The 19565-nt window shown below is 35.8% G+C and overlaps 1 protein-coding gene across 1 annotated transcript; it reads right to left on the bottom strand.

Annotated features, from left to right (window-relative positions):
* Nucleotides 1-14207: 14207 nt before the first annotated feature.
* Nucleotides 14208-15236, bottom strand: LOC114756247 (uncharacterized). Its single transcript, XM_028945179.1, has 2 exons — nt 14504-15236; nt 14208-14416 (listed from the first exon to the last, which is right to left on the bottom strand). The coding sequence occupies exons 1-2, from the start codon at nt 15234-15236 to the stop codon at nt 14208-14210; spliced, it is 942 nt and encodes a 313-aa protein (XP_028801012.1).
* Between the last annotated feature and the right edge of the window lie 4329 nt (nt 15237-19565).

A 19565-nucleotide genomic window follows, 5' to 3' on the forward strand; every position in this document is an offset into this window, starting at 1 on the left:
TTTCTTAATTTTATGAGGTCTGAAATTATTTTTTACCAATTTTCCTTAATATGTCAAATTTTCATAATTAACTTGGAAAATAATAATAATTATTTTACACCAAAATTCTTCTATTTATCCTTATCATTTTTTGCCCTTAAATGTTTAGAAATATTCTTATTCCTAATTACCTTATTACTGGATGTGACAGCCACGACCTAGGTGCGAACATCAAGTGCTTAGGCACTAGTCCTTACCACTTGGATTAGGGCCTCGGCATTGATTTGAGCAACTGGGCAATGAAGCATACTCAAGTTTTCTTCTACCATCTTATACGTCATTCTAATATTTCCATACTACCAAACATCTGTAACCTTAAAGATCAAAGAATAACTAGTTTAATTACCCATATTCAAGCTTAAAATGTCTCTAAACCTTAGGATTAAAAACCTAGAATGTCACAGTTGGTGATAGCTATAAAATCAGAAGCACAGTTTTGTCATTTTCAAAAGATACCCAAAGGTTTTGATGCTATTCATCATGATGATATTAAATTCCTAAATTCTTTGTTCCCTGATTGTTTTGCAACAGTACAAGGAGCTTTTGTTAGCAAGTTATTTGCTAAAAAATTAAGAATATGAGATCAAAAAATATATATAATTATTGAAAAATCTTGGACAATTAATTTGCAAATTATTTTAGTTTGAACCAATTTAGATTGATATCCTTATGGTTCTTTTTATCATGTTGTTATACTTTCACTTGTTTTTAATTAGATCTTGCATTTATTTTTCTTTTTATTTGATTTTTATAGTTTAACCTGATTTTTAGTCAAGTCCCTATATTCTTTTGAATTTTTTATTAATCTAATTTAAAATAATTATATGAATAATATTGAAATATAAAATATTAATAATAAAAAATAATGATGATAAAAAAAATAACTAATATAATTAATTACATAAACATGCTAATATGTTTGATTCAAAAATCTAAATAAATATTAAAATAAAATTATTCTAATAATATCTTATCGTAGAATATTATTGTTTATAGGATAATATTAGATAATATTATATTTTATATTTATTGAAGTATATTATTATACTTTATAGAATAAAGAAAGAAATTTAAAGACATGATTAAAAATCAGGTGAAACCATAAGGATTTGCTAACTCAGTATATTTGGTCAACTAATAGTCAAATTTAATCCGAATAATGGATGGAATGAAATTGCTATGATTTGAAAAATTTTAAGGTGAAATTGAATCCAAAAGAACTTTTCAATATCCAACGCTTCTTGGTGAAAACTTTTCAGGGTAAATTTGCACTTTAACTCTTTTTATTATTAATTTTTATATTAAAAACGTATTTTTTTTATAGATATTAAAAATGTATCAAATATTTGAAATTTTACCCTTATTAATTACTAATGAGCAACTGTGAGAAACAGAATGACACAAAAGAGATGAAAGGAGACAGGACACACATGGTAACACTCTACAAGTATTGTATTCCTCATTGACAATTAGAATGAACAGTGTTGGTCCAATAAATAGGCATTAGAGCCCAATACAAGTGTGCCATGTAGAGATACAGTAAAGTCCTAGAACAATACATATTTGGACTATTTGGACTTGAGTGTATATTGGGCTTCAATACTTCCCCGCGAGTGGAGCTAGGCTGGAAGCATAGTGAGACTTGAACGGTGCTGATGAAAACTGGAAGGAGATAAAGGCTTGGTGAGTATATAAGCAACTTGGTCCTTGGAGGAGATATGAAAGACACGAAGTAATCTAGCAACAAGTCTTTCACGGACAAAGTGATAGTCCAGTGCTATGTGTTTTGCTATTGAATGGAAAACAGGATTTGCAGTTAAGTAGGTAGCACCAAGATTATCACAGTAAAGCAGGGGAGGTTCAGGTAGGGAGATATGTAATTCATAAAGTAGATTTTGTAGCTAGATCAGTTCACTGGTAGCAGTAGCAATTGCTTTATACTCAGCTTTGGTGCTTGATCGTGCAACAGTGGGTTGTTTCTTAGAGCTCCAAGCAATAAGGTTAGGACCAAGATAGATAGCAAAGGCACCCGGGGACCATGAGTCATCAAAATTACCACCCCAATCAGCATCAGTGAAGGCAGAGATAGTTAATGAGGAAGAGGGTCAGAGATGAAGTGCATAATGGGAGGTGCCATGTAGATATCTTAAAATTCTTTTAACAGCCGTCCAGTGATGATCTTTGGGATTGTGCATGAATTGGAAAACTCAATTGATAGCAAAGGTGGTATCAGGTCTGGTGAAGCTAAGATATTGAAGGCTGCCGACTATGCTCCTGTAAAAATGAGGATCAAAGTAGTCATGATCACTATGGGTAGAGAGCCTTGTGCAGGAGGACATAGGGGTAGTAACGAGACGAGCATAAGACATTTTGGCTTTGGAGAGAAGATCTAAGATATATCTCCGTTGAGAAAGAAGAAGACGAGAGGTGGAAGGAAGAACTTCAACACCAAGAAAGTAATGAACGGGGCCGAGATTTTTGATAGGGAAAAAGACACTGAGAGCAGAGATTAAGGATTAAACAGCTTCAGAGGAGGAACCAGTGACAATAATGTCATCAACATAAACCAAGACATAAATAGTGCATTGAGAATTACGGCAGATAAAGAGAAAGGAGTCAGACTTAGATGCAGAAGAACCCAATTCAAGTAATTTAGAGCTTAAACAAGCAAACTAAACTCAGGGAGCTTGTTTGAGACCATAGATAGCACGATTAAGTTTACAAACATGATAAGGATAATAACGAAACCAAGGGGTTGGTGCATGTAAACATCAGCATCCAAAAAACCATGAAAAAAAAGCATTTTAAATGTCAATCTAGTTAATAGTCTAGCCTTTTAAAATAGCAATAGATAAGATAAGGCGGACAATAACAGGCTTCGCCACAGGAGAAAAGGTGTCCAAAAAATCTATACCCAGTTGTTGATGAAGCCTTTGGCCACAAGGCGAGCTTTGCATTTGTCCAGGTAACTGTCAACCAGAAATTTGTTGCGAAAAACCCACTTGCAACCTACAATGTTCATGGAGGTTGAGAAGGGAACAAGAGACCATGTTTAGTTAGATTTGAGCACATCGAACTCGGCCTGGATTGCTTGAGTCCATTGAGGTGATTTGAGAGCTTGAGTGATGGAGGTGGGTATGACGGGTGGAGAAGACGAGGTTAACGAGGCAGTGTGGGCACATGGTCAGGCAGAAGAGACAAAGTCAGGTAGGAGAGGTTTAGGCTTGAAGATGTTAGCCTTGGAATGTGTGATCATAGGATGAGAAGGGGGAGGAGGAAGCGGTGCCAATGTAGGTGTGGTGGAGGCCGAGGAAGTGTCAAAGGAAGAAGACGATAAGGGTGAAGGAGTAGGGTGAAGTGGTGGATAAGGAGAAGGTTTGGGGAGAGAGCTGAGGGTTTGGGGAGAGATATGGGCCTGGGTTCAAGGAAATGGACTAGTGAAGTAGAGGAGGCAGATTAGTAGTGGTAGGAAGGATGGGCTCAATTTGTGGGCCTTGGTTGGAAAAAGGATATAGATATTCATCAAATATAACGTCCCTAGACATATAGGTTTAGTCTGTGGGAATATGAAGACAAAGATAACTAAGATGGTTGGGAGCATAGCCAATAAAGACGCACAAAAGAGATCTGGGAGCAAGTTTGTGGGGCGTATAAGGCTGTAAATTGCGCCAACAACCAGTGCCAAAAAATTTTAACAAGTTATAGTCCGGTTTGGCTTTAAATAGCAATTCAAAAGGACTTTTTCCATTGAGCACTTTATTGTATCTCTATGTGGCACACTTGTATTGGGCGCTAATGAGGAATACAATACTTGTCGAGTGTTACTATGTGTATCCTGTCTCCTTTCATCTCTTTTGTGTCGTTCTGTTTCTCACATTTGCTCATTATGGTATCAGAGCTATAGCCCCAGTTGCTTAAAATGTCTTAGTCTCCTTCTCCAGTCATCTCTTCCACCACCATACCACCACACACACCATCGTCCTCTCTCACCACCATGTCTACACCACCTTCCCATCTTCCCCACTATGTCATCACCAAGCTTACCGAAGAAAACTACCTCATCTGGAAAGCTCAAATCATGCCCTATCTTTATGGACAGTAGCTATTTAGGCTTGAGTGCATATTGGGCTTCAATAATTACCTCTCGCACATAGGGTTTCAGAAGCAAATTATGCAATTAACATGAAAGGAAACAAAAGTAGAGTTGAAAAAATTTTGTTCCATTAATTTAGAGGTTATGTCTAGCCTTATAACTCTAAATTTCAAGGACTATTAATTTGGGGCCTATGCCATATATGCACAGTAGCAAAATGTTACACGGAAGAAGATATCCAATAGCACTAGTAATTAACAACTAAAACCAAGCTTGTTAACTAAGCAAGTTTTATACGTCATTTATTTTATGACCGCAATAGTAAAAAAAACATATGCATCAATGTCATTCACACTTAGTTCAATGCAAAAGCATATATGCATTATTATCATTCACAATGTTTTAAAAAACATAAAATATATCCATCACTTCATCACAAGCACATCATAGCATTATAAGAGGATTACTAAGTATAAGAGTGATGATTTTCAGTGAGCTTCAACCACAGTAGTACTCATCTCATTAACTGAATTAACTCCTTTACTAATTGATGGATTTGAATCATAATACTTATTTTTCTTGAAAAGAAATGCCGGTTGCTTTGGAGGGGGAAGAGTCGAGTCATTATCCAACATGAAAACAACTTCTGACATGGTAGGCCTATCTGTTGCATATTCTTGCTCACACAGAAGCCCAATCTGGATGCATTTGAGAACTTCATGTTCAGGGCATGTTTCGCCTAGTAATGATGGATCAACAATTTCCATAGCTCGACTTTCTTTCCAAAGATTCCAAATCTGAAATGATTGAATTCATTAAGTAAGTAGACTATTAGAAAGGAACAAACTTGACTCAAGTTGCTCATTATTTGTACTTATATGTCCAACAAAAGTACAAGTAATGTCATCATAATGACCATTATTCTTCCTGCTAGTAACAATCTCCAAAAGTAAAACTCCAAAACTGCATGCATCTGATTTTATTGAAAAAATTCCTTCCATTGCATATTCAGATGACATATAACCACTGCAACAGATTAATAAAATTTGTTAATCATCATTTCAACTAGAGATGCTTCATTTTATAGTGTTGAATTGTTTTGTTTGCATTTCTAGCATATTATGTCATATGAATATATTGACTTTGAATTTGAATGGTGTCACATCCTGAGAAATTTCACCTGGATATAGGAAGTTAAAAATTGGAATAAGGGCTAATATAGAAACTAGATGGGGAGACGAAATAACTTTTGAGGTAAAACCTTGATGAGGTCTGGGCTGGTATTTTCGTAATTATCAGTTTAGGAAAGGCAAAATGGGAAATTTGGAGAACAATTTTAGAAAATTCCTGAAAAATGATAAAAGTATAAGTTAGAGGTTTTGGAAACTTGGTTGAGGCCCAAAAGGTAGAATTATTATGAAAATAAATTGTTATGGAATTTCCCGCAAATAGAGGTTTTTGGGAAAATATTGGGAAATCAGAGGAAAATAATTATTTTAATTAGTTAGAGGCCTCAATAATTCTAAAAAAATATGAAAAAATCATCTAAATATTTATTTGAATTTATAAAATTGGTTTTAGGCCTTGAAAGTCCAGGAATTAATTTTAGGGAATTTATTTTCCTGCAGTAACACCAACAGAGGCCTAATCAGAGAAAATTTAAAATAAATACCTAGAGGAGGCAAAAAATTCTGAAAATTTTCAGACTATGTTCTCATATTAAAAAGTGAATTATCATGAAGAGAAATAAATTTTTGGAGGTCTATAAAAGTTATGAAATGTTACTAGTGAATAGTAACTGATAAAGTTTCGGAATGGTTTGGGATTTTGATTTGGATTGTGGGCTATCTTTTTGGACCAGCCTAAACAATTTGTGAGGCCCATATTAGGCCCAATTCAAGCCCAATTTCGTGCTTCTTCTAGAAAGCTCTATTTTTAATTAAATAAAATGCAAAATTAAGGGATAATTGTTGGAATAATCTAGAGCTTGGACATATGGATAGATCTGAAGCTATGAGGCATTTGATAGCTGCCAAATCACCTTATTTCAGCCATTTTGGATGTCCAAAAATCAGAGGGGAAAGGCAGCTTGGTTTTTCTATAAATATCCCTTCCTAAAATACAAGAAAATGTTGGAAAAATTGGAAAAAAGAGGGGAGGTGCTGCCATTTTCATTTTTGACCAAGGGAGACTGAATTTGTGGAGGTTTTGGATAAGGAATCATTCAAGTTACATAAAAAAAGCATCAAGGTATGCTTAAACCCTCTTATCATTAAATTTCAAGCTAGTTTGGTTAGATTTTTAGCTTGAAATTCCAAGGCTAGATGCTGCCCCATTTCAACGATCATGGAAGGTTTATGGAAGGATAGAAATCTTAAATATCAAGTGGAATAAGCTTGTTCAAGTTGTATATGGAATGGTTTTTGAAAGAAAATATACCTAGGGTTCTATATGTTCATTTCAGCCAATGGGGTGTTCTTGCTGGAGGAGTTTGTTTTGCATTAATTTGATGATTCTAATGGGTTTAAAATGTGTTTTTTGTGTAGGGATATACTAAAGGGAAGTGTGTAAAATCATTGGAATCAAAAATGAAAATTTTGGAAGCTTAAAACCCCCTATTCAGCCAAGAGGAATTCATGAGGAAGAAGTTTGATTTTCAAAAATATGATTCCATATTTGAATTCCTCATGAAAAATTGTGTAGGAATGAGTCATGATGTTCTTGATTCTTAAGGAGAATTATTTTGTTAAAAATGCAAGAAAAATGGGGAAAATGTTAAGTTAAAGAGAAAGTGTTATGTTTAAGTGGTTTGGCTATTAATGTTGCCTATTTTAATGCTTGATTTAATAGGCTTTGTGAGAAGGAATCGATGAGGATCATTATCCCTTAAGGAGACCAAATTAATCAAGTGATAAAAGGTAGCATTGAATTATAATTTGATTGTTTATCTTGTTTGTTTATTGTGATTATGTTGATTGCTTTAGTTGAAGAATTTATATGGTGATAATGGTTGACTTTATGACATTTGTTTGTGCTTTGGCCAAATGCATAGAAATATGTCAATGTGAAATTGTTGATGTTCCTCTTTTGGTATCATGCCATATATGATTTTATGTGACTTGAGGATATTTGAAGTTTTATAACGTGTCACATTATACTTGCTTGATTTACTTGACGATTGTAATTCATTGCTACTGAGATTTCAATGAAATCTAACTCCCCTCAATGTATAAATAGTAATAGGAATCTCAGATGTTGTCACTGAGAGCAAGAAGAAAGAAAAGGGATTCACTTGGAAGAGGAGGAAGTATATTGTTGTTGAAATAATACTATGTAATTATATGCATTGTTATGTGCATGTATGAAATTATATCGAATTGTTGTATCAGTGATAAGGGTGCCTTACGTGTGAATAATTGGTTAAGGAATCATGATTAAACATGTGTCATATCATTAGAAAAGCTAGATGAAAGGAAAAGAAAAAGAAAAGGCAAGAATGGTATAGAAAAAGGATAAAGGTTGACTTTTTAGGAGCAAAGTTTGAGGTTGACTTTTTAGGAGCAAAGTTTGACCAAGTAATTTTGAGTAATGGGATGAATTTTGATTTGAAACATGGCATGCCTATAGATCTCATTTTTATCTCTAAAACAAGTGGTAATTTATTAAATTTGAAGTTTTGTATAGAAAGTTATGCCCTTCCAAAGTTGGGCATAAATCCTGAAAAATTAAAAAATGACTAAATGAACAGTGCCACTTTGAGTGAAATCTGGGACTGATGCATGAGATCTGGATACCAATGACTATTTTTCCTTTAAAGAGCATGTCAAGAGCTTTTCATAGAACTTGGAATCACTCCGTTTCAATTTTCTACAATTAGTTATGAATTTTTAAAGCTGGCTCAAATTGCTGTGAATAGTGTACAAAAATCCGAAAATGGAAATTTTAAAGTTGAAATTCTTTTACCCTTCAACCTTGTATGATGACTTTAAATGGTTCCAATGGATATTAATAAGGTAATAAAGGAGGTGTGATAAATAGGCTGGAATAAATCACAAACCTATCTAGCTTATGTTGAAATGTTATTTGAGTAAAAAAATGGATTTGTCTAGCATCAAAATTTACATTATTTAGATATAGATATTGCATATATGTAGAAAATCATTCCCAACGAAATACTAGTGTAACTTTACTAGTATTTTTCGAACTTGTGGAAACTAGGAATGTGTACGTGTAATGCAATGCTAGATAACTGAAGTGATATAAGCTATCGAGTACTTACTAAGTTCTAACAACACGGTTTGTGATTGCTTCAATTTGGTTTCCACCAAATATTCTTGCCATACCAAAATCTGCAATTTTTGGGTTCATTACAAGATCCAACAAGACATTGCTAGCCTTTAAGTCTTTATGAATTATTCTTAATATTGAATCTTGAAAAGGGTATAAAATTCCTCTTGCAACTCCACAAATGATGTCAAATCTTTTCCTCCAATCTAACTTTGGCTTGTTTGCTTGATCTAAATAAAAGTGGTAAACTATATATTAAAAGTGAAGAATGGTGCAAGATCAATTCTCTCTTTTTTCCAAAATTGAAAAATTTGACAACAAATTTTGTATATATAGAAAAATTAAATGATAAGGAGACATGCCAAAGATGAAAGAGTCCAAGCTTTTGTTTGGCAAATATTCATATACCAGCATCTTTTCTTCTCCATCTACGTAACAACCTAAGATCCTTAGAAGATTTCTATGTTGAAGCTTTGCAATTAAAGTAACCTCATTCCTGAATTCTTCAATGCCTTGTCCAGAATACTTTGATAGCCTCTTAACTGCTATTTCCATTCCATCTTCAAGTAGACCCTGATGTCAAGAGCCATAATTTAATTCATGAATGTATGCATTTCATCTTTGTTGTATGAAACCATTACTATAAATTATAAGCTAATGGCAATGAAAACAATGTTAATCCAATTTATGAAATTTCAGACTATTTATACATAGAACATCTACCTTGTATACTAAACCAAAGCCACCTTTTCCAAGCATATTAGCATCTGCGAAATTGTTTGTTGCCTCAACGATGTGCTTTTGGTCAAACAGAGTTAAATTGGAGTCGTCTTCTCCTTCAAAAAAAAAAACTCTTTGTGCATTCTTTTTGCTGTGTGAAATAAAAATTGAACAAAAAACAACGCTAGAGATGAGTTGTAATACAGCCAATTAATCACTACTGCAGATTGAAAAGACAAACCTTCTAGTCGGTATAGACTGTCCTAACTCAACAACTTCATTTGTGGGGCAAAAAGATAGAAATAAAACTCTCCTTGATTCCTGTTCTTTATTACAAACTAACATAAGCAAGAGATCACCAGGAACGTTATCAAGCAAAAAGAAATGACGATGAGGGTCACCATCCCCTTCTTGCAAAGAGAACTATAATGCTTTCTTTCATATCTAGCTGCAAACAATAGGTCACCAAAGAGGAATTTAAGTTGAAGCAAATAATATAAGCTTAAAATGTTTTTTTTTCCCCGCATGAATTATCATGATACTTATGAGAGCTTATAGTGTTAAATTGTTGGCGGCAAGGTCAGTCAATTTTGTGTGTCTCCAAAACATACAACGACGTTACATGAGAACCTGTGAGATATAGAAGTCATCCTAACTATGTGATATATATATCTCTGTGTGTGTATTATCTGAGAGAAGTTAAATGAATATGCTCTCGCTAGTGTGGGAAAATGATACTTCTTACAATAGAGCACGCAGTATGTAGATTTAAAGATCCATCTATCCATAGGCTTTGATAAAAACGCTTCTTTATTTTGAATTTGTGCCCAAAACGTTCAGCTTCAGGCTTGAGGCCTCAAATGTGCATTCCTCTAATACTTTCCTCTAATGCTCTCTATTGTCTACTATGATATCCTAATTTTGCAAATATTTTATTTTAATTTTTCTTTTAATGATTCAATTTTACATAAAATTAGTGACATACTGATATCTTGAGTAAAAAAAATAGTGCCATTTAAAAATTTTTATGATTTTTCAAAAAAAAAAATTTTGATTTTGAGGCACATTAAGGGTTGGGAGGCTGGGACATCACGAAAGATGGCAAGGGGAGACACATTAAAGGCCCCAAACCTTCCGCTTCAGACTATTTATCTTCCCAATTTGTGCCTCATATATAAGTTTTCTCAATTTGATCACTTGCAGATACAATCATTATCAATAATGATATTTGGCTAATATATCATCAATATAAATAATAATCAGTCTGCATGTCATAAAATGTTATAAAATGACAAAAATAAATTTTACAATTCAAGTAAATAAAATACTAGTCTCATTAACTAATCTCTTAAATTTAAAAAGTAATTAATATTAATTAAATGGAGAAAAATTTTAGAGAAAAGGGCATGTTTCAAAAAGAAATAAATTATTTAATTTTTTTAATTTGTAAATAGTTTTTATTAAAATTAAATAATATGATCGCAAATAAACATATTACATTCATGGTACTAAAAGTTCTTTTCAAAAGTAAAGAATGTACCCAATTCGTTTGCATCCACACGCACATACAAATCTTGGCCCACATTTTCACATGTGCCACTTTCACAAACCCCTCCCCGCTACGACACGTGGACACATTCTTCTTCCTCACACACCCACTTGAGCCATTTCTCATATTCCACTCAAATGGGTTCATGGGTTCGAATCCGGGCAAGCACACACTCAAACTTGTTCATATTATATGGGTCACACTTAGTATTCGACCCACACCGACGATAGTGGTCACAGTCCTCTGTCGGACCCTACCAAACTTGGAGCCAATTATTCTCCTTAGCTCGCCAAATAGTTCGTGTCTCATGACCAGTGTTGTCTAGCACACATAAAAGCCGAATCTGGATGCTTTTCAGAACTTCATGTTCAGGGCATGTTTCATCTAGTAATGATGGATCAACAATCTCCATAGCTTGACTTTCTTTCCAAAGATTCCAAATCTGAAATGATTGAATTCATTATTAAGTAAGTAGACTATTAGAAAAGAACAAACTTAATTCAAGTTGTTCATTATTTGTACTTACATGTCCAACCAAAGTAGAAGTAATGTCATCATAATGACCACTATTCTTCCTGCTAGTAACAATCTCCAAAAGTAAAACTCCAAAACTGTACACATATGATTTTATTGAAAAAAAATGCCTTCCATTGCATATTTAGGTGACATATAACTACTGCGAAAGGTTAATGAAATTTGTCAATCATCATTTCAGCTAGAGATATTTAATTTTATAGCAGTGAATTGTTTTGTTGTTATTTCTTTTGATATACTGGAAAGGAAAACAGCAACTAAACTACATTATGGGAGGTGAGGATCAAGGTGACAAAATCTTTGCTCAAAATCTGCAGTCCCATAGCCCCATTTAGTGCTATATTGGCGAGGGTATCTGCTTGGTTGTTATCATCTCTGCAAATAACTTGAAATTCAACATGCCAAGACCACTACAGCTTATCTTGAACTTGATGAATGCCTTGCCAGTCTTCATGCAGATGGTTGTCTTCCTTGAGGATGGCTCATATAGCTTCAAAAGAATCGCACTGTACGATCACCTCACGAAGGCCCAAATCCCAAGCGCGTTTCATACACATTAAGCATGCCCAAATCTCTGCAGTTAGATGATCACCGTGGTTGAGCTTAAGGAGGAAGCCATCCCGGATGTCCTTGTTTCTAGTATGAATGATACCCCCACAAGCTACTTTGCCGATAAGTGCTGAGAATGCTCCATCAACCATAACCACACAAGTATTCTGAATAGAGATATTAGTGGGTTTAGTAATGTTTTGTTGAGATGAGTTCATCCTAATTCCTTTTAGCTTTGTGGTCGAGTTCCTCATACATTGCAGGACTGCACCTGCTCTAGCTAGGATTGATGAAAGATCAGTAGTGATATTAGAGTGCGTGAGATCATTCCTTGCTTTCGATATCAACCAGCAACTAACGCTAAACATCTCTTTCCAATCATTACCCATAGAACTAGCTTGGGTTGTCATATTAAACTGAAGCCAATCATGAAAAGCGCTAGAGAAGAAGTGATTTCGGTGCTCGGGTTTGAGAATGACATCCCATAATCTGCTAATGTTTGGGCAATCTTTGAAGGTGTGGATTTCAGATTCCACTTCCACTTGACATCGGTCACAAAGTCCATTAGTATAAAGGCCTCGCTTCATCTTGTGTTGATTAGTTAGGATGCGTTTATGGAAAAGCATCCAAATGAACGTTTTGCAGCGTTGAGGAGTCTTTAATTTCCAGATTTTAGTCCAGTTCGTATAAGGCCCTTCGCATGGCAGGTTTAACAGCTTATATGCAGATTTGGTAGTGAATGAGCCGCTCTTTTCCCACCTCCATCTAGCTACATCATTGTTGAGAGCGTCTTTGGTTACTTGAATGCCATCCTTGACATATTTCCAGTTATTCTTGATGCCCCTCCAAACGTTGGATCTTGGTTTTTTGATGTTAATATGGGGCAAAAGATCCGTGCCACATCCATATTTATGTCGTCTAATAACTTTCACCCATAAGGAATCTTTTTTAGTAACTAGTCCCAAACCAAGCTTCATCATAAAAGCTCTATTTTGTTGTTTAATATGTCGCATGCCTAAGCCCCCATTCTTTTTCTCAGAACAAACTTGGTCCCAAGAGATTAGATGCATTTTCCTTTTATCATTAGAGGAACCCCATAAGAAACCCCGAGCTTTCTTCTCGATCTGGTTACAAGTATCATCAGGTATGTAAGCCGTTTGCATAGCATGATTGGGCATTGCATTGATGACGGCTTTCACAAGAGTGTCTCGACCAGCAAACAAGAAGCTGTTTATCTTCCAATTGCTGAGGCGACTAGTAACCTTATCGATGGTGTATTTGTAAGTATTATTGGAGACTCGATCATGGTGGAGAGGAACTCCCAGGTATTTACCAAGGTCTACTGTCTAAGTGAAGCCGAGCTCCTTGCTAAGCTGAGAGGCTCGATTATGGTTGACATTATAAGAGAAGAAGATCTTGGTCTTGCTTTGATTAACTTTTTGGCCCGAAGCTTCACAGAATAGATCTTGGTCTTCTAATCACGTCCACCTGTTCTAAACTAGCTTCTGCAAAAATCAATAGATCATCAGCAAAAAACAAGTGAGATATAGGGGGACCATTCTTACCAAGTTTTATGGCCTTCCATTTTCCCGTAATCACCTCATTTTGAATGACATGTGCTAGCTTTTCCATACATAGGACAAACAGGTAAGGTGAGAGTGGGTCTTCCTGCCTGAGGCCTCTTGACGGATTGAATTTGTTGGCTGGATTTCCTTCCCAAAGGATTTGCAAAGATGGGGTTGAGATACAGGTATAAATAACTTTTTTAACGGCCTCTGGTACTCTCAACTCCTCCAAACATTGCAAGACAAAATTCCACTTGATTCGATCGTAAGCTTTCTCTAAATCAATTTTAATTGCCATATATCCTTGTTTACCTTTCATATTACGCATTGAGTGAATAACTTCCTGCGCAACAATAATGTTGTCGGTGCTAGTTCGCCTAGGAACAAAGCTGCATTGATTAGGAGAAATGATGCTTGGAAGGAAGCTCTTCATCCTGTTCACTACAACTTTAGAGATGACCTTATAAATAACATTGCATAAGCTTATAGGCCTAAGATCTCTAATCGTTTCAGGGCGATCCATCTTGGGGATGAGCACAATAAAAGTATGATTAAGAGATTCAATAAGAGATGGGTCTAGAAAAGCATGTTTAACCAACAAAATAACTAACTCACCCACCACTTCCCATTGGCTTTGATAAAACAGAGCGTTAAGACCATCTGGGCCAGGGGATTTAAGAGCCCCCATAGCAAACAGGGCTATTTTGATCTCTTCGCTGCAAACATCTTTACTTAGACAATTTATTTGAACATTATTAAGAGAAGGATAAGAGGTGTTACCCATTTAGAGAGTAGACTCACACCCATCATCATGAAATAAATTCACAAAGAAGTCTATGGCAAGCTGTTTGATCTTATTGATATCGTCTGTCTACTCCCCATTCTCTTGAAGAATAGCTTCAATTTTATTCCTTCTTCTTCGATCATTTACGTGGGTATGAAAAAACTTGGAGTTCTTGTCACCAAGAGTATACCAGTCGCATTTAGCTTTTTGAGCCCAAAGGAGATCCTCTTGGAGAATCACCTCTTCCAATTCAAACCATAGTTTTCTTTGGAGCTGTTCAAGAGAAGAGGTATTACCTGTGAAGGACATAGTTCAAGAAATACCTTCCAACGTCCCCATCAAGTGACTTTTCTTTTGTCCCAAATGACTATAAGTGCTTTTACTCCAATCAACAAGGACTTTAATAAACTTCTCGATATTCTCAACCCAATTAACTTTATGCTCCCAACTATCTTTTACTAATCTGTTGAAATCATCATGAAGCACCCAAGGAGCATTAAAACGGAAAGGGCGGGAAGTACTAGATCGAGGAACCATACCTGGCCATAGCTGAAGAAGAAGGGGGCAGCGATTAGACTTGAACCAAGGGAGATGTTTGACCACGGCGTCTATAAACGTAGACTGAGCTTTAGCATTAGCTAGGACTCGATCAATTCTGCTTTCACATCCCTCTCGTTTCCAAGTAAAGTAGGGTCCTACGCAACCCATATCAGTGAGTTCCATCTCCTCCACCCATTTATAGAAATCACAATCAATAGAAGTTGTCCTTAGAGCGGACGACTGACGCTCGTTAGAGTAGAGGGTGGCATTGAAGTCTCCCCTTATGAACCATGGCCATTCATTACCTGGATTAATTCTTCGAAGGAGAGGCCAGAGGGAACGGCGAATCAAGATATTGGGACAAGCATAAACTGTAGTAACAAAGATCTTATCACTTCCTCTTTCAATCATTGTGTGAATAAATTGCTCGTTTGTCTCCATGATAGAAACTTTAATGTCATCGTTATTCCAAGCGACCCAAAGGCCTCCTCGAAAGCCTATAGCATCCACAATTTCACAATGTTTGAAGCCTAACTTCTTACTAATATCTCGTGCCTTCACTCTACTAGCCTTCATCTCAAACAGAGCACCAGTTCCAAAAGATATAATTCACGGAGCACCAACTGGAGGGGTATTCATGCTTATAGGCCCCCTAGAGTGTATGAGAGTTTCTTCAAGCTCGTTGTTAAGATGTGTGTCCTGTCTAGTAGCGGCTGTATGCATAATTATTGACGTCCCATCATCAGTATTACTCATGTAGATGCTATCTGAGAACGACGGTGTGTCTTGTTCCATGATTATGTCTTTTTGCTCACCTATAGCAGGTTTGAGAACTAGATTAGAGGGAGAATCTTCTTTGTGGCCATTATCATTTAATTCCATCAAAGCCTCAAAAGGATTTTGGGCTTGCCAAAACATAGCCTTAGCCGAAAATTGGTGTGAGATATTTTGAGAGTTACCTTTAGAACCAGGAGGGGCATTCTCTTTTCGAAAGCATTAAACGCTATTTCATTGACATGAATAACGGCCAGGATCAAATGGAGGAGGATGACAATGACTGTCCAACGTTGAAGGTCACCCAGGAAGAGTATGAGCAGTGGTGTGCACCGTGGAGGAAATCGCTCATTATTAAACTACTTGGGAAGAACATTCCTCTCTGGTTGATGAAAACTAATCTAGCACGTATGTGGAAAACTAAGAAACCGTATACAACCCGAGATCTGGATAATGGCTTTTTTGTTGCCTCGTTCAATGATGAAGACGATATGAACATGATATATCAAGATGGACCTTGGAAGATTGCTGACCATTACCTTGTCGTTCAAAGGTGGAGGCCGAACTTTGACCCGTGGGAAGCTGAGCTGCAGAGAATGATAGCAGTGTGGGTACGTATACCACTTCTCCCTCTTGAATTCTTCAACGCAAAGAGCTTGAGGAGGATTGGGCAACTGATTGGTAGAACTCTAAAGATTGACATGATCACACATGATAGTGAGAGGGGAAGGTTTGCTTGCATATGCATTGAATTAGATCTGAAGAAGAGGCTAAAGTCTTCGATTAATGTTTTTCGGGAAGCGACGCATTCTTGGATATGAAGGTCTCCATTTAATATGTTTTCATTGTGGCAAATATGGGCACCACAAAGATTCATGTCCAGATAGGTGCAATCACCCCGACGCAAAAACTGATAGCTCAGCGCATGGAGCCTCTGGCTGTTCTAATGATGTCGGGAAAGTCACCGTCGACTTGAATGCTAATCCAAACGAGACTCCAGTGCATACCACAGAGAATCAACATAATGTGTTAGAGAGTGGATTATCAAAATGTCTATGTGATGAAACAACCGTCAGTGAAAACTTCGGCAAGAACAAGCCACCGCAGGCGGTGGGGTTGGGTGTTTGGAATTTGGTACAACGGCCAAAAGGGAGAAAATTAGGAAACTTCGCTAATCCTGGATCTGGTGTTAATCACCAAGAAAAGTTTCAAAAAAATCTTCCAAAATCTACACCGATTCGCGACAATCAAGGGAATAAAAGAATGGATTTTTCAATCTGCAAAGATAATACAATATTGCTGCAAGTGAGTAATAGCCAATCTCGCCAATTTGGAAAGGAGTTCAACGGTGAACCTAGAGCAATTGGTAAGGAATCTCAAAGGAATTTGAAGTGGGTCCCGGTGGACCAAAGGAATCAAAGGAATTGTTTTGTTGTTATATCTAGCATATTATGTCATATGAATATATTGACTTTGAATTTGAATGGGCTGGAATAAATCACAAACCTATCTAGCTCGTGTTTAAATGTTATTTGACTAAGAAAAATGGATTCGTCTAGCATCAAAATTTACATTATTTAGATATAGATATTGAATATATGTAGAAAATCATTCACAACGAAATATTACTTCAAAATGTAGCTTTTACTAGTATTTTTCGAAGTTGCGGAAACTAGAATGTGTACGTGTAATGCAATGCTAGTGAACTGAAGTGATATAAACTATTGAGTACTTACTAAGTTCCAACAACACGGTTTGTGTTTACTTCAGTTTGGTCTCCACCAAATATTCTTGCCATACCAAAATCTGCAATCTTTGGGTTCATTACAAGATCCAACAAGACATTGCTAGCCTTTAAGTCTTTATGAATTATTCTTAATATTGAATCTTGAAAAGGGTATAAAATTCCTCTTGCAACTCCACAAATGATGTCAAATCTTTTCCTCCAATCTAACTTTGGCTTGTTTGCTTGATCTAAATAAAAGTGGTAAACTATATATTAAAAGTGAAGAATGGTGCAAGATCAATTCTCTCTTTTTTCCAAAATTGAAAAATTTGACAACAAATTTTGTATATATAGAAAAATTAAATGATAAGGAGACATGCCAAAGATGAAAGAGTCCAAGCTTTTGTTTGGCAAATATTCATATACCAACATCTTTTCTTCTCCATCTACGTAACAACCTAAGATCCTTAGAAGATTTCTATGTTGAAGCTTTGCAACTAAAGTAACCTCATCTCTGAATTGTTCAATGCCTTGTCCAGAATACTTTGATAGCCTCTTAACTGCTATTTCCATTCCATCTTCAAGTAGACCCTGATGTCAAGAGCCATAATTTAATTCATGAAGGTATGCATTTTATCTTTGTTGTATGAAACCATTACTATAAATAATAAGCTAATGGCATTGAAAACAATGTTAATCCAATTTATGAAATTTCAGACTATTTATACATAGAACATCTACCTTATATACTGAACCAAAGCTGTTAGAATCAATCTCACCCAAGAGGGGGGTGAATTGGGTGAGTTAAAAATTTGCGAAATTAAAACGAGACAGTATAGAAAACAGAGAGTTAGAGTCAAGAGCGATTTCACCGCAGAAGGAAGACACAAGATTTATACTAGTTCGGTCTTAACCACTTGACCTACGTCTAGTCCTCAGAACACCTCTGAGTATTTCACTATCTTCCAAGATCGATAGGGCTCTTGGTGCCTCGGTACAGTAATTGAATCACTCAATCACTCCCCCTTACTCCCATAAGGATACAAGCCCTCTCAAGAGTCCACACTCTTGAGTATCACTCAATTGTAATTAATGAAGGATAGTTATCGACTCTCTTACAGAGTGAAATTAATGATGAACACTGACGCTCAGTAGTATTGAAGAAACAGAGTATTGAATGCTAGACTTAATAATCACAGATGGTAGTTCTGGTATTCAATCTTTTTCATTAATGCTTCTTCGCGCCTTTTATAGTTGAGATCGTTAAGTAGCCGTTAGACGGAAGAGCTTCTAGCCGTTGTGACTCCGTTTGCGTGTTTCGCCGGTTTCAACGGTTCCGCCATTAATGCGTCTGAGCTTCTGACACTGTAGGTTGCAGTTTACGTAATCCCGTTAAAGAGCCGTTGCAGTCTTTCTTAGTAATCTGCATATTTTAAACTTTGAACAAGTAAGAGTCTTGCGGTGTATGCTTTAGTCATGAACTAAGAAGAAAAATGAATCGATTATACAATGATTCTAGATGAAATGATTTATCTGTAAAAAGAGCAGAAAGAGATCCTGGACATGCTTAATCGAAGAGGTGATCGATTACTTGTTGATCGATCAGGTTATCGATAAACAGAGGGAAAGCTTTTGAATCAGTTCAACATGATTATCGATCAAGTGTTGGATCATTGATTTTAAGAATCATCATAGTCGACTGATGTTGAAATGGAAATCGTTCCATGATCGAACAAGTGATCGAACACTTGTTGATAGAACAGATTATCGATAATCCAAGTGTTACAGAAATGAAACTTCAGTCATTGATGATCGAACAGATTATCGATAAATGGATGATGGATAAGGTTATCGATAAACAATGAGTAAGAATATATTCAGCGAAAAACACAGACTATGTGGATTAATCGAACAGGTGATCGATCAATGAATATTCGATCAAGTGATTGATAAAATGAAAAACAGAGATTTAATAAAGAAACAAATTATCGATCACGTTATGTGAAAACATGAGTTTCAGGAAATCGGATGATCGATCATATTATCGATAAATCAATGATCGATTAGGTGATCGATAAAATGATTCAACATAAGTTAATGCAGTGAAGATAATAATCCTGAGACTCTTTATCGATCATGTTATGTGAAAAGATACTATGCAGACAAGTTAAATTATCGATAATGTTATCGATAATTTGGTTGTAGAGAAACTAAGTATGAGCAGATAAAACATTGATTATCGATCATGTGATCGATAACTTAGTGATCGATAAGGTTATCGATTCAGCAGCTATGATGAGTACCTGCATTCAGAGAGTTAGAGCATAATGTTCGATCATATGATCGATAAACAAGTGATCGATAATATGATGGATAAATGATGACAGAATTACTGTGCAGAACGA

The sequence above is a fragment of the Neltuma alba genome, unplaced genomic scaffold (genome assembly GCF_004799145.2).
Source record: "Neltuma alba isolate B1F8T4 unplaced genomic scaffold, ASM479914v2 tig00010378_pilon, whole genome shotgun sequence".
Lineage (NCBI taxonomy): Eukaryota > Viridiplantae > Streptophyta > Magnoliopsida > Fabales > Fabaceae > Neltuma > Neltuma alba.